The sequence below is a fragment of the Cajanus cajan genome, chromosome 5 (assembly GCF_000230855.2).
Source record: "Cajanus cajan strain Asha chromosome 5, NIPB_CcT2T_4, whole genome shotgun sequence".
NCBI lineage: Eukaryota > Viridiplantae > Streptophyta > Magnoliopsida > Fabales > Fabaceae > Cajanus > Cajanus cajan.
This window is the reverse complement of record NC_138521.1, coordinates 152,808-169,906: the sequence shown is the minus strand read 5'-3', so window position 1 is coordinate 169,906 and position 17,099 is coordinate 152,808. Positions and strand designations below refer to the sequence as shown.

At 34.3% G+C, this 17,099-nt stretch overlaps 1 protein-coding gene across 3 annotated transcripts; it reads right to left on the bottom strand.

Annotated features, from left to right (window-relative positions):
* Window positions 1-636: 636 nt before the first annotated feature.
* ECT5 (evolutionarily conserved C-terminal region 5) lies at window positions 637-16,540 on the bottom strand. 3 transcript variants are annotated; one of them, XM_029273539.2, is made up of 9 exons: window positions 16,381-16,540; window positions 15,396-15,433; window positions 15,163-15,289; window positions 14,327-14,403; window positions 13,710-14,225; window positions 6,716-7,243; window positions 6,045-6,257; window positions 3,935-3,981; window positions 1,249-1,387 (listed from the first exon to the last, which is right to left on the bottom strand). In XM_029273539.2, exons 1-8 carry the CDS (start codon window positions 16,421-16,423, stop codon window positions 3,961-3,963), a joined length of 1,563 nt encoding a protein of 520 aa, XP_029129372.1. In that variant the 5' UTR covers window positions 16,424-16,540; the 3' UTR covers window positions 1,249-1,387; window positions 3,935-3,960. The 3 variants fall into 3 exon arrangements, with proteins under 3 accessions (XP_020227090.2, XP_082930786.1, XP_029129372.1); XM_020371501.3 differs by lacking the exon at window positions 3,935-3,981 and having other exon boundaries at window positions 637-1,387; window positions 16,381-16,539; XM_083074660.1 differs by lacking the exons at window positions 3,935-3,981; window positions 6,045-6,257 and having other exon boundaries at window positions 637-1,387.
* Between the last annotated feature and the right edge of the window lie 559 nt (window positions 16,541-17,099).

Below are 17,099 nucleotides of genomic sequence, written 5' to 3'. Positions count from 1 at the left end.
TTTTTTTAAAAAATAGTCCATATTATCCTTTTATTCAATTTGACACTAATAACACTAATATAATCAGATAAAAAGATAACATTAAATATTGTTTGAGAATTATAAATCTAAATTGTATCATTTAAAAATAATGGGATCAAATTTAAACATTTCATAAATAGAAGAACTAAATTGAACAAAAATTCATCTAAATTTCTTTTGTCCAAATAAATTTAAATTTTCTTTCATTTATTCAATAATTTATTTTATTATATAATTCTTTCATTTTATAATCAATTTTTTTTTAATTTCAAGTAGTCAATTTATTTTCATTCATAATTTCATTAAGATAAATAAAAGAAACATCCAAATTTTCTATTAAAAAAATATTAAATAAATTTTTATTTAATTTGATCCTGTTATTTTTAAAATGTTAAATGTGAACTCATTATTTTTAAAATATTTATTTAATCATCTAATTTTAAAAAAATATATTTAATGTTATTCTTTTATCTAATTTCATTAATATAATTAATTTGAATAGAAAAACAACATTAAAAAGACTAAATTAAACATTTTAAAAATAGTAAGCCTAAAGGACTAAAAACAAAATTTATGGTTAATCAAAATATAAAAAAATACCATAAAAGATGAATATTTTCAAGGTGATTTGCTGCTTTTATTAAAATGCTTGTGAAGAGAAAATTTTACAAATGGAACACGCCTAAAACAATCCTAAAATTATTAAACAAAAGTGACGATTAAAATCTAAACTGTGCTCAATGAGCAGAAGTTTTTTTTGTTGGTGGTGTAACTAAAACAACAATTTTAGTTGACGCAGTGTAGGAGACACTTTATACATGAAACCTATTCTTTAAGGTAAAAACCTCGTTTATAAAACCACATAGACTCCAGTAACTTGAATAACAACAGCAACGCTACCTTGTTTGGAAAAAGTAATGAAATAAAGCGAGGATGATTCCGATTTTCAATCACCAAATGTGAACAACATTCTTGGCACAACCGGCACATCTTCCTAATTGGTTTGGGTCGAAGCAGCAGTCACTGATTGACCATCATCAGGTTTAACTACATTGCCAATGGGACCATGAGAGACTAAACTATCTCTGTCCGCAGCAACTACTTCGTTGTTATTCTCATCTAAGCGGACAACTAGAGCAAAGCTCTTTGACATCTGCTTCATGAAATCACCAGTAGTGTTAACAGCATTCCTATGTTCATTTTCTCCAACTAATCCTGTAGCCATCATGCTGCTTTGCTGCCTGTTCTTCCTTTCTTGCATAGCCTTCTGCCGGTCTTCATAGAATTCAAAATCATCCAGGATGGACACATCAGTTTCATAGTTTTTTAAAATGGTCAACATTTCAATCCCCTGTGGCAACTTCACCTGAAATATTCAAAATTCAGATAGGAGCAAAAAATTCAGTAGCATGCAACTTTTAATAACACAATAAACCGATTTTTACAACCCATTTTGCAAGTTTATAGAATAAAGTGATACCTAGGATGGGAGACTAAATTGACCTAATTGGTCATTCACCCTTTATATAAAAACAAGAATTATATGAAAATTAATTAGAAGATAAATCAGGTGAGCAAAAAGTAAACATGGTAGATGACCCAGACATAGTTCTATCAAGTGTAATTCCAAACACCAAGGTCAACATTCAAAGACATGACAAAAAATTAATTTTAGGTTTTACTTTATCTAAATGTTTGACAAGGTTTCTTAAGACAATAGGCAACTTGTTGTAAATAAAAATATCTTTGGAGATTTGATATAATCTTTTCTTATTTCTTTTATATTTGTTTATTTTCATAGTTATCTGTTTTACGAACAAATGTATCTCTATAATAAGATAAGAGAAGAATGTAATTAGTGTGACACAAATTAATAATCTCTTTTCTTTCAACTTAGTATTAGAGCTCCCGATCATGGGAGCTTCATTTTTGCTGCCCTAAAATAAAAATAAGAGTTGCAACCATCCTCATCGTTGCCGTTGTTGTCATCGTCGTTGCCATTGAAGTTGATAGTGAGCCAGAAAGGAACGTTTATCATCAACAATCACAACATCATGAAACACATGATTAGAAACAATCCCACACGTCGCCACAGTCAACCATGTTTTCCGATGTGTGTAGGACACGCACCCATCTCCGACGAGACCGACTCACCGACAACCACCCAGAAAGGTTCGTCGGCAATCTCCCAACCAATTCCAAAGGGTGGTGTCATCCAACTCCTTCCTGTTTTTCGTAGATCTAATTTCTTTGTCTTTCTCCCGTTGTTTATTTTTTGAGTTCATCCATGGGTGATGCAAATTCCCATCTCTTTCGATTGGAATGGGATATTACAGCATGTAAGGTAGAGATTGATTGTCTAAAAATGATGATTGAATCTATGAATAAGCCCTCTAACTCATGTACTATGTTCATGAAGGGTAAGAGTACTTTCAATACTTTTGGCTTCATTTCTTAGGGAGTTTGGGTTCTTGATTCGGGAGGAATAGATCTATGACTCCTTTTCTTTCACTCTTCGCATCATATTCCAAAACAAACACCAAACAATTCATTATAGTTGCTAATGGAAATATGTGCCTATTATTGGCTCTGACAGCATTCAACTTGAGCCCTCCATTTTCTTACATAATGCCTTACATATTCCAAAATTGGCTAACAATCTTATCTCTATATAAAAACTCACTACAGGCTTTAATTGTTTCGTAACATTCTTTCATTCTCATTATTCCTTTCAGGACCTGGCCACGGGAAAGATGATTTTAATTGCTAAAGAGCAAGATGGATTATACTTTCTAGAGAAAAAAGAGAATGGTGATAAGAACATGGAATCAACTTTAAGTAACCATGTGAAGACTAATACTTGGGTCACCTCTCAAATACGGCTTCAATATGAGGCTTGGACATCCTCCTTTAAGTCTAGTTAAATCTTTGTTTCTGCATTTGTTCACAAAAGTTTCTGTTGAATCATTCAATTGTGATGTTAGGCAGTTGTCTAAACACCATCGTTCTTCTTTTCCAATTAGTGGTAATAAGAGTTCTTTTCCATTTGATTTAATACACTCTATGTGTGGGGTCCTGTTGTGAAATCTATCTCTGGTGCTAATTGGTTTGTGACGTTTATTAATGACTGTACACAGATAACATGGGCATACCTAACATGGACATACTTGGTGAAAAATAAATGAGGTTGGTAAAATATTTGTCAATTTCTTTCATCTTGTTAAAAATCAGTTTGGTAAATCCATAAAAAGATTAAGATCTGATAATGGTACTGAATATGTGAACCGTGATTTGTCTAAATTTATCATAGATAATGGTATATTGTACATGAACTTACACGTGTTTAATACCCCTCAATAAAATGGAATTGCAAAAAGGAAAAATCGTCATCTCCTAAAAGTTACTAAAGCCTTACTTTCCAAACGTCTGTTCCTAACACTTTCTGGGGAGAAGTTGTCCTAACCTCCACCAATCTCATAAGCAAGTTACCCACTCGAGTCCTTAATGGTGTTAGCCCTATTGAATTGTTACAATCATTGGTGCCTTCTTCCCTATTGATGTCAAGTTTACCTTGTCATGTTTTTGGCTATGTTGTTTTTGTCCATTCACATTGTCCTCATAGAGGTAAATTAGATCTAAGGGCAATCAAATGTGTCTTTGTTGGTTACTCGTCAAATAAAAAGGGGTACAAATGTTATCATCCTCAAAGTCGTAAGTTCTTTGTCTCCATGGATGTTACCTTCAATGAAAATGAGTCCTTTGTTTGTCCTCGATTTCAGGGGGAGAAAAATTTAAAACTTGAAGATGAGTCTTTCTTAGAGTTATTACCATTTTTTTCTCTACAGGATGTCCAAAATGAATAAGAGAAAGATAAGTTCTTTGGCATAAAATATTAAAGGAAGAAAAAACCTACCTTAGTTCCACAACATGAGGAATCATCTAACTCGGAGGTAAGTGATCCTGAAGGTAATTTGGAGAAAATAAGTGTTAATAATGATACTCATCCCTATTGCTTTGAGAAAAGGGAAAAGATCTTATGTTAAATATCCTATTTCACAGTATGTATGTACTAACCACTTGTCTGCTCAACATCAAAGTTTTATAGTTGCCATTGATTCAGTAGATATCTCAACTTTAGTCCAAGAGGCTGAGAGAAGAACATTGGATTCTAGCCATGAAGGAAGAAATGAAAACATTGGAAAAGAACTCAACATGTGAGATTGTAGATAGACAGACCTAAAGGCAAGAAAGCTGTAGGATGCAAATTGATATTCACAATGTAGCACAGAGATGATGGGATAGTAGAAAGATACAAAATAAGATTGGTAATGAAGGGGTACACATAGACTTATGGAATAGACTATGAGGAGACATTTGCACCAGTGGCAAAAATGAATATAATACGAGTTATACTTTCCCTTGCAGCTCATTTTGGTTGGTTGGGACTTACAACAGTTTGATGTAAAGAATGTTTTTCTGCATGGAGATTTAGAAGTTACATGGAAATTCTCCTAGGATATGAAGCTTCAGCGGAAGAAAATAAAATATGTAGATTAAAAAAAGTCTTGTATGGACTTAAGCAATCTCCATGAACATGGTTTGGGAGATTTACCCAGACAATGATTTCTTTGGGATACAAACACAGTCAAGGAGATCATACTTTGTTTATAAAACATTCCCCTAATGGTAAACTTACAATACTTTTAGTATATGTAGATGACATGATCATTGTAGGTGATGATGAAGAAGAAAAATTGACCCCAAAAAAGAAATTGGCAACACATTTTGAGATGAAAGACTTGGGGAGACTAAAGTATTTCTTGGGAATTGAAGTTGCTCATTCCAAGAAGGGCATATTTATCTCTCAAAGAAAATGTCTTTGATCTTCTTAAAGAAACAGGAAAGTTGGGATGCAGGACCCCAAGAGTTCCAATTGAACAAAATCACAAAATTATAAGTGAAGAAAGTCCACCAACGGAAAAATATCAATATAAAAAATTGATAGGGAAACTAATTTATCTATCACACACTAGACCAAACATTGCTTATGTGATGAGTGTAGTTAGTCAATTCATGCATGAACCCTGTGAAAGACATATGTACGCAATTGACAAGATCCTTTGGTACTTAAAGTCAAGTTTAGGGAAGGGATTACTATTCAAAAGAAGAGACACCATGTCTATGGAAATATATATTGATACAGACTACACAGGGTCAATCATAGATAAGAGATCTACTTCTGAATATTGCATGTTCTTGAGAGGAATTTGGTGACTTGGGGGAGTAAGAAACAGAATGTAGATGCTCAGTCTAGTGCTAAAGCAGAATTTCAAGCCTTGGCATAGGGCATATGTGAAGGGCTATGGATGAAGATTATTCTTGATGACCTTAGAATTCAAATTTAGCTACCTATGAAGTTGTTCTATGACAACAAGTTAGCCATCAACATTGCTTATAATCCGGTTCAACATGACAAGACCAAGCATATTGAGATAGACAAACACTTCATCAAAGAGAAGTTGGACAATGGTCTTATTGTTACAGCTCATGTCCCTACAAGATATCAAGTGGCAGATGTACTTACTAAGGGACTACCTACTAGCAAATTTCAAGAGTTGATAGGCAAGTTGGGAATGATTGATATTCATTTACCAACTTAAGGGGGAGTGTTGTACATAAAAATATGTTAGGACATTTGTTATTATTTTAGGAGATTTGATATAATCTTTTCTTATTTCTTTTATATTTGTTTATTTTCATAGTTACCTGTTTTAGGGACAAATGTATCTTTATAATAGGGTATGAGAAGAATGTAATTAGTGTGATACAAATTAATAATATCATCTCTTTCAACTCAACTCAACATTCAATTGTCGAAAGTCTTTTCATTGACACACTGCAGCAATCATTTCCATTTATCTTCCTCCCGATTCTGACATGTTATGAAACTATGGTAAAAATAGTAAAACTGTTAAAGCATGATTCATATATTCGTAGACAGTGAAAGACCTAATGATTCCTACCTCCTGAGTATCTCGACTGTTAGTTACAGGCTTGTTATCATTATTCTCAAGAACAATGTGACGAAACTGACTGTTCGGAACATCTTTAATTATGTGCCACTTCACAGGAAACTGCCCACTCCACTTATCTTGCTGCCAGAAGTCTACACTCTTATCAAAATTGACAGGTCCAACCATTTCAGCTACCCCACAGAACTGAGCACTAGCATTTACCTAGAAATTGTTGTAGAAAATTTTTTCATGGCAGTCATGTGTTAGAGAAACAAAATAGAAAGAAAACAAAGAAAATGAAAAACTATATGAATTAATTCTAGTACTTCACTACTAATTTCAAACGTAATATCAACCTCAGGAGTCGTAAAATATGTCCTGCCCCATTAAACTAAAGCTAAAGCAACACAATACCATAAATATACGCTTTGAATATTTGTTTGGAGATTTTTATGGGAAATAACCACATTTTTTTTAAAGCTATCTTAGTCAAGTGCAAAGGTAGACAGTTATTTCTCCAAAAAAACTCCTTTATGTTTTTATCTGAAATAAACACAATTAAAAAGAACTCTGAACCAATGTTTGTTGCGAACACAGGATGAGAAATATATAGCTACTATAGGATGAAAATGGAAGCACGATATTTGGGCCTAAAACAGATACAAGTATCAGATGATTACCGAAAAAAAGAGAAATATAGGACAGGCATCTTGCTTCTCCATTGCTTGCCGATAAGCAGCATCTAACTTTCTGTTTCCATTTGGTGTACTAGCCCAGACACCATATTTAATGCTCTTGTGAACATTATCTTCACTATAAGATTTGATGACAAAAAACTTGGCATCCTTGTAATCTGTGGCAAAATCTGAGCGATTGAGTGATTCATTTTGGAACTTGGCAATAGGTGCACTATTTTTACCATTATCCACAGAATTATTTTCAGCTGAAATTTGATTTTTCAACTTTGAGGCCCTTGGTCCTCGGTTCTGCTCACTAAGGATATCAAGAGTACCATTACAATTGCACAGAGAAGCTATTGGCCTCCCTTGTCGTCTGCTATTTTCAAAAGAAGCACAACTCCTATCATTAACATTGAGATTGGAAATGGAAGTGCCTCCAAAGCTAGAACCCTGGTTAGGCAGGTAGCCCCTGCCATAGGAGTTTGAACCAGATCCAAATCCATATAATGATTGATGTTGATGAGAAGCCTGTACAAAACAGGATAGTCAGCACCATGCGACAACATATAAACTTGAGTTGTTCTCTAGCAACTTCTACAGTTTCACGTTGTAGCGACGCTTAGTAATACTTTGCAATGCATAAATGATAAGCAATGGCTCATTCAAAACCACAAATAAGAAATTCCTTTGGAATTAGTTAATGAAACTTTTTGGGTCAACCGAACTTAAGATGTCATTTAAAAAAAATAAAACAGAAATGAAAGCCTATTTTACCAATTATTTCATTTAAAATTTATTGATTTCTTTTCTTTCTTTTCATAGCCAGTCAAACTACTTTCCAACCAATAAAATCTGGATTTCTGGTGAATTCCAATGAATCTCAAAGGACTACTAATTTTGTATATAAGCACAGACAAGGGCAAATAAAGTTGTCCTACATTAAAGTTTGTTAGATATACAGGGATGCTTCTGTTAACCTTATTTAGTTCTGTATCTTGAGCTTTGTTTTAGTATTTGATATAATTTTGTGCAGCTGCAAAGCTAGTAAAACAAGCTCTATTTGCTTAATAAAATTCAGAGGGTTGTCCAAACATGACAAGAACTCCATTCTATACCAGAAGGTTCATCTCTTTCTGTTAATAAGGAAACAGAGCTTGGGGAGATAAATCCTAACTCTGTTTTTTACCTTTCGCTGTATATTCCAAGTATATTTGTAATTATTAGGAATTTTTTTCCTACTTCCCCTGTTTCCCTTAATATGTTTAGTTTCCCTATTTCTTTTTAATAAGTTTAGCCTATAGAAAGATATTATAGCTTGTATTGCAAACACAAAAATATTCAATTTTTTTCTTTCAAGTTGGCTCCTGGTTTCAGGGGCTCTTCTTCCGCTGCCCCACACCATCTATTGGGTCAGTGACTACACCAGGAGGAACACCTTGCTGCCAACATATCCCTGAAGAATCACAGCCATCCACTTCCATGTGCACCCCACACATTGCCCCAGCCTCTGAAATGTGTAAGCCACACGTCCCCCTTTGGCAATGCCCATTTACCAGCATCATCACAAAAATGGTTGCCGACAACCCCTCTTAGAGCTTCAAGGGTCGGTTTCCTCATACCTCATCTTGTGATCATTGTTTGCAAGCTTTATTTTTCTTTCTTTAAACTGAACGTCACCATTGCCCCATTTTTGTCATGGCTGAAGAAAAGAGCTCCTCTTTTCATTCCCTGGGTCTCAATGACCCCCACCTAGCTGGGTTCATATTGACTTGATAAGTTGATTGTTCTAATTATATTCAGTGGGCCTAGTTGGTTCACATACTATTCTCAAAGGGCATAAGAAGCTCAGTAATATTGAGGGGGAATGGTCTAGTCAAAGCTGACCCAAAGTTTGACGGTAGGGACGATTAAGACTTCCTTATTATGACCAAGCTATAGTATTCAATGACTCTAGAAATTAGCCAGAATTTTATGTTCTTTCCCACTACTGTAGAAATTTAGCTTGCATAGCGAATTACTGGACATCTCAGTAATAGATTTCACATTAAATTAAGGGTATAAAAGAGAATTAACAATTAGTACATCTAAAAGTGGGTCCAAGTTCCATCTAATTAGGGGGAAAATGCACTCATTTGTTTCTTTGTTTCTTATATAAAGAACCAGTAGTAAGAATGAAAGCCTCTCAGTGGCAGACTACTATAGGAATGAAATGCAATGTTGAATTTGCTACATTAACCACATTCATTGAGCCAGGGAAGATCTCTAAGTTTATCTCTAGCTGGAATTTTGAGTATGACCCAATTCAAGCTCAGATTTTGGGCAAAAAGAAACTCACTTCACTATCAGTGTTTTATACTGTGCAGGATGAGAAAACTCAGAGATTAGTCATGTTGGATGGAGACACCTCCGATGAGAGGGATCAAGTTTGGCATCAGGAATTAGTTCAACTAGAGGGTCGTTCTCCTCTAGAAGGCCTTCCACCAAATATAACTATAAAGAGTACTACGCTTATTATAAAAAGTTTAAAAGCCATACTAAGGATGCTTGCCACAAACTTCATGGGAGGAAAAGGTCCTTGAATGCTTGGGAGGACATAAGGATCCTGCACAGAAGCAGGCTAGTCGATCAATTGACTCAAAGATTGTGGAAAAAGATACACTGGTTCCTCAACCTTACCAAGAAATACAAACAATAAGTAAGGAAAACCTAGAATGTCTATAAGCTCTGGTAAATTCTCTTAATAAGCCATTTGGCACTTACTCCTGGACTAGGTAAAAGTTCTTTCAATGACTCCGATACATTTCCTCAAGATATTTGGATCCTCAACACTAGGTAGGATAATTGAAATATGACTCATTTTTCTTCATACCTCTTATCTTACTCCACATTGTTTGGAAAGCAACACATTATTGTTGCTAACGAAACTCATGCCCCTATTGTTGGATTGGACAACATTTAACTCCAACCATTTGTATCCTTGCACAATACCTTTTTGTTCCCCAACTGACTAATAATCTTTGTTTCTATACATAAAATTACATAGGATTTAAAATGTCCAATAACCTTCCACTTTCATTGCATCTTTCAATACCTTGCCACGAGGACGATTAGAATTGCTATGGAATAAGGTGGGTTGTAGTTCCAACAACATACGAAGATCCTTTTATTGTATAGTTTCCTTAGTTAGATTGATCCTAATCCCAAATCTTTAGAGATTGATGTTGTTACATGTATATTTATTTGATTGTACCCATCAATCAGAATCAATAAGAAATTATTCAGATTCAAGTTGGTACCAAAGCTTTCTGGTCTAGGGAACCCTAATCCAGCCGCCACCGAGGCATCTAGGGTTTTCGTCTTTTGTCAACGGTTGTCGAAGCTGACATCGCCAATGCGTTTAAAGGTCGCCGATTGGCCTCTTCGTTGCAAGCCATCTCCAATTGGTGTTTCACAGGCTCTCACGCGCGGTTTTTGTCGGAGAAGCTCGCCAGCGTATGGGGTTCACGTGCCAGCCTCCAGGCCTCCGTTTGCGACGTTCTTTGCTCCGTTGGATTTGTTGGCCCTTCCTCTTCTTGCTTTGACCCTTTTCAAGTTGTGGGTCACACTCTTGGTGGTCGTTTGGTTGCTGTCTCGGAGGTGTTCATGGTTCCTGTTTTGGAGGTGGTTGATTTGGAACTAGTTTTCTCCCTTTCTCTTCATGGCAGAGATTCCCAAGGATGGCACACCTTCTAAGGAGGATCCAAAAAACTGAATCTTCCAAAAGGGGGTTGGTCTCCTTTGCGTTTTCTGGTTCACCTACTATCACAGAATATCTTAACAGGTGGTACCAACAAAAAGGTGTTGTCTTCCAGGCAAACCTAGAAATTTGGGAACTTTCGTAAACATAGCTTCTAACATGAGCATTTTAAACACCCACCTTTTAGCATGCTTCAATATTTATTCCTCACTAGTCTACAAAAGAGTTGAATTTTTCATTGAGATATTTGTCGGTTTGCAAAGCACCATTGTGCAACATTTTGTCCTAGTATGGGAACAAATACCAAAGGTGAAAGAAACTGACCTTTGTCCCACAACAAGTTCAATTGTATGATTTGTTGACAATTGTAATAAATCCTTAATATGTTAATAAAAATTTGCCTAAAAGAGTTGCTATTGACCTAGCAAATTAGCAATTGCCTAGAGGAAAGGAAAAAAATTGTGTGCCAAGTATCTTACATCACAATTCGAGTGTAATTGTTAGAACCAAGAATCCCCATAGTTCAAACAGCATTGACCATTCTTTATGCACAACATCAAAGTCATATTGCCATTGATGCAATTAAAATTCCCAATTCAGTTCAAAAGGCTATAAAGGATGAGAACTAAGGATGAGCCATAAATGAAGACAAAGGGCATAACTCATAAGAAAGAAACTCGACATGGGAGACTGTAGACAAGTTGAGAGATATGAAGGTGTTTGGTTGTAGGTGGATATTCAATGTGAAGTATGATTTGATGGCACCCTGGAATCGATGTAAAGCAAAATTGGTTGCAAAGGGATACACCTAGACCTATGGGATTGATTATGAGGAGACATTTACTACAATAATAAGGATGAATACATTAATGGTTATCCTTTCCCTAGCAGCTCACTTCAATTGGGACCTGCAGCAATTTGATGATAAAAAATGTCCTTACATGGAGACTTGGAAGAGGAGGTTCACATGAAACCCCCCTAAAATTGATTCTCACAATGGAAAGAATAAAGTACATAGGCTTAAGAAGGTATTGTGGTATGAAACAACCTCCTCGAACATGGTTTGGAAGATTCACCCATCCTAAGATATCCTCAAGATACAAATAAAGTCAAGTCAAAGTGATCATACTCTTTACATAAATCATTCTTATGATGGCAAGCTCGCAATCCGTCTAATCTATGTGGATGATACGATTATTGTAGGTAATGAGATTGAAAAAGTCTCAAGGGAAAAGTTGACAACTCAAATTGATTTGAAGCTGGGAAAACTTAAGTACTTTCTTAGGATGGAGGTTGCCTATTCTAAACAATGCATCTTTATCTCCCAAAGGAAGTATGTTCTCGACCTTCACAAGGAAATGAAAATATTAGAAGTGTAAAACATTTAAAGTTTCCATTAAACAAAACAACCCGATAAAAAGTGATGAAGAAATAGCAGTAGTAGAGAAAGCACAATATCAAAAACTTGTGGCAAAGCTCGTCTATTTTTCTTGCATGACCAAACATTGCTTATGTTGTAACTGTGGTCAATCATTCATGCAGGATCCTTGAGAGAGACACTTGTAGGCAATGCATAGAATCCTTTAATATTTGAAGGTAAATCCAAGAAGAGGACGATTATTCAAAAGAGAATGTACATTATCCATGGAAGTGTATTTATATGCAAACTATGTTGAATTGATTGTTGAAAGAAGATCTATCTCTAAGGTACAAAATGTTTATGGGAGGAAATTTGGTGACATGGAGGTGAAAAAACAAAACGAAGTTGATAGGTCTAGTGCAAAAATAGAATTTAGTGCTACACCATAGTATTTTTGACATGTTATAGATGACAATCATACTTGATGACCTCAAGCTAAAATATGAGGACTCCATGAAGCTATCTTGTGATATTAATTCAGCTATTTGCAGTATGACTAAACCAAACATGTAGAGATTGACAAACAATTCATCAAAGTGAAGTTGGAAAATGGTTCTATAGCTACAGTCTGCAACCTTTTGAATAATTGATATTCATTCAACAACTTGAAGACGAATGTTTTAAATAAATATAATATCACTATATATTAGAGTATATTTGTAATAATTATGATTTTTTATTTTTCTTTTGTGTTCCCTATTTTCCTTAATATTCTTAGCTTCCATTTTTTAATTATATAAGCTTAACCTATAAAAATGAATTAGAGCTTGTATGGCAAACACAAAAATATTCAGTTCTTCCTTTTTTATAGTTCTTTTTCTTTCACGTTAGTTTTTTTTATGCATTCTCATTTTGTTATTTGAAAATAAGGTGAGCCAACTCACCAATTCTTGGTACGTAAAATCTTGTAGTATTTTTACTAGGCTACCAAAAGAGTGAGCCAACTGGCTTAGGTGCTTAACTCACAATTTAGCAATCTGGATGAGTCAAGATGACTCACAACTCACAACATATTGCTAGTCTGGTTAAAATAATTGCTCACAAAAATTAAGTTTGGAGATATTTAGACAGATGACCCTTATGTGAGATAATCAAGTGGTCCTATGTTAGGAACCAAGAAGTAGGAAAGAGAAACAAAAGAAAGATTTTATTGAACATGTTGAAAAGAACAAAAAATAGGAGAGATAACTCTCCTCCAAGGATTTCCCATTCACAAAGAATTTCTCCTTTTGCAAAGAGGCAAAGCTCAATATACAAATTAAAAGATATGAATGCCTTTTTCTCCCCTTCATCCCTCCTATTTATTTGTGTCACTATCTCACTAACAAACTAATATTCTAACTAACTACCCTTCACTGTAGTCCTAACATGCTACATATTGCATTGAGCACAAGCATGCATGAGAGAACCAAAAATATTGAAATTTATTGTCATTTTACAAGGGACAAAATCCATTTACGTGACATTGTCACAACTTTGATCAACTTTAATGACCAGCTTGTTGACATCTTCATAAAATCATTGGAAGAATTATGTCTATAACAAGCCTGGATCATGTGATATATATAGTCCAACTAGAGAGGTAGTGTTAGACATATAAGGATGATCCAGTTAGTCATTGTTTTATGCATCTTTAGCAGTTTAGCTTAATGTGTTAATGTTTTTTATTATTTTTTGTAGCTGTAAAACAAGCTCTTTTTACTAATGAAATTCAGAGCACATTTGAACAATACACATTCTATTATTCTTTATTTTGGGTTTATCTCTTTTAAGAGCTATAAATTTTCTTGTTAGAAAATGAAACATTTTGTATATTTATGCTCAAGTTATAGACAAACCATTCCAACACTAGGCCCAAATGACCCAAGTGAGCCCATTGGCTGTGGAGAAATAGATGGCGATAGAGGCATCAAAGATCTCTGTCTTTCCGAGGGTTTTGAGCAATCTGACCAGATTCCACCGGATCTTGATCCTTCAAATCCTTGTTGCGATTCATGAAAGCTGAAGGAACCAGGGGCAACCGGAAAACTGCCTCTACCAAAAGATCCCACTGATGGATATCCTGCTCTTGGTCCAAAAAACATGTTATCAACTTGTTGGTCAATACCTACCAGGTTGGTGAGCTCTGGCTGTGAAACTGGAGTAGGTGAATTAAGATATGATAAGCTAGGAGGAACCAGCTGATGATAATAAGGTGGCCCAGAGTATGGAAATTGCTGAGGGGAGTATAACTGTGTGTCTCCGCCAACAGAAGGCAAAGGTGTGGTAACTGGGGAATATGGTCCATAAGGCATTTGAGGGTTGAAGCCATATCCAGAGTGGAAAATAAGAGATGGATTTTCACTGTAGACACCCTAAAATAAATATAAAAAAAAGAGTATAAAAGAACATATATTATGTTAAGCATTAAAAACAGAAACTGTGCATAAATAAGAAAGAGATGCCATATTCTCACAGGAGATCCAATTTCTAATCCGTCAGAATGGACATATGGAGAATATTCATCCCATTCACCATTGCCGTTGTCAAAACCTGGAGTCAGACTCAACAAAAATTAGAAAATTACCAAACAATCATTACAAAACAAAACACACTTTAACAAGGAGCACCAAAAGACATTTGAGACTTCAATTGTCAATGTCCACTTTGTAATTTGAAATTTTTTCTGATAATAATATGTGGTATGGTGTCAGGGGGGAAAATCAGCAATAATCTGATGAAAGTGTCCAAAAACATGTTACTAAATTATGTACATAAAAATAACAAAGGTCCTCCATTCATGTCAAAGCATTAAAAATTATTTAAAAGTCTCAAAGACTTTTGCAACTGATTATCAAAACATATAAACTTCATCTTGTCCAAAAATAATTAAATACAGCTGCATAGATTTCTAAAGTTGTTAGTTGGGTCATAAAATGCACATAAAGATGGATAACAATGAAAGTAATATGCAGATCAAGGTGGGCAACCTAGACAGTAAACTAGTAGTGCAAGAAGAATGCTGAATAAGGTTAAAAAAGGATAAATAACTCAGCCAAGCATTACATTACATAACTATAATAACTATAATAAGTTTCCAAATGATAGTACCATTTTAATAATTTAGTTCAAAATGTCAAGGAAGTAACACAAACGTGAGGGAGTTAACAATAGCATTTCCCACGTATATGAAAAACTTAAAAGCCATGTATAGCTAAAAATTCCAAGATGGTTGCCCCACTTACAAATAGAGTGAGAAATCTTTCAAAGAATAAAAAAGACTTGCAAAAATGAAGAAATAAAAATATTAACCTCTATAGTAGAAAGCCTGGGCCTGGGGAGCATACACATTAGGAGGATATACAGGACAATCTCCACCTGAACCTAAAGATCCTGATTGACTTGTTGTCTCCCTTGAATGACCTATAGTTGTTGTACCCTGAGAAGAGTTAGAAGATATTGAACTTTCAGGTATTGTTGAATGAAGCAGAAAAATAGGACATTAGATATAAGGATCATATGAAAGTGAGAGAAGTAACCACTACCTGCTCCTTCATGTTATCTGGTTCAGCTGGTATCTCTTCTGCATGCATGATCAATATGTTCAGTGACAGTATGGTCTTATAAATACAGGAAGTAGCAATACAAATTATTGACCAACCAAAGATAAATTTGGAGATAGCAAAACCTTAATTAATAACTTAATACAAAAAAATCCACATTAGAAAACCAATGCACACATGATAGATAAAGATCGTGAATATAGTTTCAAATGGAAAGTAAGAATGTGAATAAGGGCGCAGTAAAACTGCATTGCTGGAAAGCAATGGAACCATAAAAAGAAGTGGAATAGATCCCACACAGAAAATTACAAAAATAAAATGAATTGGCCTTCAAGTCATAGTCTCTCATGTTGCTGATAACTTGAGCGATAATAATTATGAATCAATAGGAGGTGATATTCATACAACAAATCTTAGAACAATTTATAAAACATATTTTTCTGTATCTCTTTCTATCACAACATTTATTACATTTCACACTTTTCTCTTTTTGTTGTAAAATATGGTGTATCTCTTAACTTGAAGTGGGATAATTCACCCTCTTGTACTCCCGCCCCTCTCTCTCCGGCGGCCTATAATTAGCAAGGAGATAAATAGTCCGCAGCTGAATTATCACTATCAAGCATGACGCTTGAGTGTTTGACTGAGACCACGATGATCTCGTCAGGGATTACAGCGAGAGTCCACAATTATTTGTTTTCTGATAAAAAAACTGGCGGATGATGTCATTCATAAGCAGAAAATCAAAATAGCGAGATCAGCACCACCCAGATGCAAGGTTAGAAAAGAGAAGTAATAGACATCGAACATCAACCAAAGCCAAATACGAAGTCTATTTTATTGAATTCTTGATCAATTATCAATTAATCATTGACTTCGTCCAAAGAGAAATTTATGAAGGTCAAAATTGGATGAAATTATAATATTATAATAACAAGAATAGAGGAATTGAACAGCGTTCACGTACCGGAGGTACGATCCGGAGCCTGCGGTGGTTGGGTTGCCGCCATGAATCTGAAGAGGAAAGATCTTCAAAAGCCGCACAAGAATCTCTCCGAAATACAAATTACGAACAGTACCTGTCTATTCATCTAGTGGTCTAATACCTCCTTCTTAATAAATGTAAATTATTTCATATGTTCAATAAAATTGCTAATAATTAGGGGGGTTTGCGGATTTTGTTGCACGAAAAAAAAATATACTAACAATTAACAATACTCTCAAATATACTTTTTTAACACATACTTTCGTATTAATTGAAATTTATTACGAACTACAAAAATCATAATAGATTTTCTTTAAAAAAAAATCATAATAGATTTATCATAAGATTCAAAAAATTTATAAGTTCTAATAAATTTTAACTAAAAAATAAAACAGTATTACAAAAATGTATTTTTTTACATCTATTATAAAATGTATTAGAAAGGAGTTGATGATTCTAATTATTATAGGGATTTCTTTATATAATTTATAAAAGATTTTTTAAAATTTTACAACTTTTTATATTTAAATAGCCAGTATTATGAATATATTATTATCTTTACTTTTAAATTAAATTTATATATTCTATTATTTAAATTAATTATTATTATGCATAAGATATTATCTTCAAATTAAATTCAATTTTATTTTAAATTCTAACAACGGATGACATTTAACTTTTCGTGGCATTCTACCTTGATC

What these genes read in the sequence shown, in the direction of transcription:
- ECT5 (XM_020371501.3), bottom strand. Translation starts at nt 16,423, where the DNA reads ATGGCGGCAACCCAACCACCGCAGGCTCCGGATCGTACCTCCG. An exon ending in TTGGGCCTAGTGTTGGAATG is followed by an intron (nt 7,244 to 13,709) that starts GTTTGTCTATAA and finishes TGTTTTGTACAG; the next exon opens with GCTTCTCATCAACATCAATC. An exon ending in CTATATTTCTCTTTTTTTCG is followed by an intron (nt 6,258 to 6,715) that starts GTAATCATCTGA and finishes AACAATTTCTAG; the next exon opens with GTAAATGCTAGTGCTCAGTT.